The sequence below is a fragment of the Microtus ochrogaster genome, chromosome 16, assembly GCF_000317375.1.
Source record: "Microtus ochrogaster isolate Prairie Vole_2 chromosome 16, MicOch1.0, whole genome shotgun sequence".
Classification (NCBI taxonomy): domain Eukaryota; kingdom Metazoa; phylum Chordata; class Mammalia; order Rodentia; family Cricetidae; genus Microtus; species Microtus ochrogaster.
This window is the reverse complement of record NC_022018.1, coordinates 15,318,885-15,321,059: the sequence shown is the minus strand read 5'-3', so window position 1 is coordinate 15,321,059 and position 2,175 is coordinate 15,318,885. Positions and strand designations below refer to the sequence as shown.

Here is a 2,175-nt window from a genome sequence, read left to right as displayed (position 1 = left end):
AAAAAAATAAAGAGAAGAAAAAGTTTGATTTGGAACAAGAATGATGTGCGTCTTTTGTATGGAAAATGAAAAATTAATTAACCTATAACAAATGAGTCAATGGAATTCAAACAGTAAAAAACACAATGGATACAGGTTATAAACACTAGAAGACAATTTTAATTCTTTTTTTGTACAGGTCAACTACATCTTATCAATATTTTCTGCATTTTCATATTAAAACACAATATCTTACATAGTCATAAAAGCTTGGCTTCCGAAAATATTGTTCATAGTAATAATTTTACATGTGTAAAGACTGTTTTTCTTAATTGACTTTTTTTTTTTTAGTTCTTCAAGACAGGGTTTCTCTGTGTAATTCTGAATGTCCTGTAGACCAGGTTGACCATGAACTCAGAGATCCCCCTGCTTCCCTAGTTCTGGGACTAAGGGCATGCGCCACTATGTCTGTCTTAATAGCTGTTTTTACAACTTCTATACAACCGAGTCTGAGCATTTTTTGTGAGAGCTACATGAGTAAAAGTGTTTGAAATTATTCCCACAGGACCCAGCATAAGCTATGAAAGAGTTCAGTCTTGAATGGAAGGCAATACAACTCACAGTTCTCCAGAGCTGCGTGATTGCAGATGTAGCTCTTGTCCATCTGGTACTCAGTTGCCACAGAGGAGAATTCAATGTTTCCAACATTCAAGATTGCGGCGAGCACACTATACACACTTCCAAGTTGCTAAAATATATCACAGAAATAGTAGCATCAAATGTGGTCTACAGCAATATAAGGACTATGACTGGGGACAGATGGAGGAAAAGCCTTGGATTCTAGCACAAGAAGGTCACTCTTCATATGGTGATGCCAGACTAAGACCCAGTCAGGCAAGGATTCAAGCACGCTCAGTCTCATTCATTATTGTGACTTTGGAGATCAGCATAAAGCTGTTTCCTTGTGAGCACTTAGAATATTTTATAAATGTTAGTATAAATTAAAATAGACAGGAGGAACACTCCTCAGAGGAGAGTAGAAATATTCTTTAGGTTATAGATATTCTATCCATGTGAACTTTAGGATGCAGTGTTGTTTTTATCACATGTACATTTTCTGCAGGCCATCTTAGATGTGAGGTTAGTGCATGGATTGAGGGAGAGTCCAGTGAACTTATGTGTGCTGATTGAGGGAGAGTCTGGAAAGAAGAATCAAGAGATCCCAGCATCCAAATCCAAGGAGGCATGATGCTTAAGGCTAGGCATAAGACTATAGACTACAGCTAAGAGTTTTCATAGTATTCATTACTGTTTAACATAGATTCTTAGTGCTCAGGAACACGCAGGCACACATGCAAGCTTGTATGTGATTATCTCTGAAGACACTGGGGAGGGGGACTTATCAAGGTATGTCTGCAAGTCATGGTATTATTCCAACTACCTTCATGTTACAGGAGACCCAAAAGACAGCAAACCATGATCCCAATTTAGCAAGCCTTGAAGCTATATCAAAGATTCTTATCCTCAGGTCCAGGCATCTTGAAGCTATATTGTTTGCTGGTACATGAGGCCCAGAAGACAACAAAACATGACCCAGACTTAGCATGCCTTGCAGTTATATTGAAGAAGCCCAGCCTCAGGTCCAGGCATCTCTGTGACTGAGGGAGAAATTGAACTGTTCACAGCATAAAAACTTGTCTGTCTACCCAACTACCCATCTTCAAGGCTGACAATCACCAAATAGCTTAAAGTAATTTGTGTTCTGTAGTAAGCAAAACATTTCTTCTTACGTAGAAAGTCAGCAAAGTTTGATAGATCTAAAAGCTTTGCATGGACTTTGAGAGAACTGGAATTTGAAGCCTGTATCTTAGCTCCCAGGATACATGTTCCTTTTCCACTGAAGAAGGAAAGCAGCGTGGAGGAACAGACAACTCCCACAGTTCCATGGACCTAGGCCAACTCCAGCACTACTTTCTCTTTTCCTGTGGGATAACATACAACTACATGCAATTCCAGAGTCACAGATACTTCTGAGCCTGAAAACAATATCAAAATAAGAATAAACTCACCAGGGGTAAATTCTAGCCCTTCAGGAAAAAGTTTTTTTTGTTTTGTTTGTTTTGTTTTTAATAAGGAAATGAGATAATAGGAGACTGTATAAATTCTAAAGGAATTCTGTGTACTTTCAAGTGTGTT

The 2,175-nt window shown here is 38.3% G+C and overlaps 1 protein-coding gene across 1 annotated transcript in view; it reads right to left on the bottom strand.

Moving 5' to 3' along the window:
- Myo3a (myosin IIIA) overlaps window positions 1-2,175 on the bottom strand; it is a 207,223-nt gene that overhangs the window by 79,420 nt on the left and 125,628 nt on the right. The window contains exon 16 of the mRNA XM_005354744.2: window positions 601-727. Coding sequence (XP_005354801.1) covers window positions 601-727 — 127 coding nt within the window. The remainder of the gene's footprint in view (window positions 1-600; window positions 728-2,175) is intronic.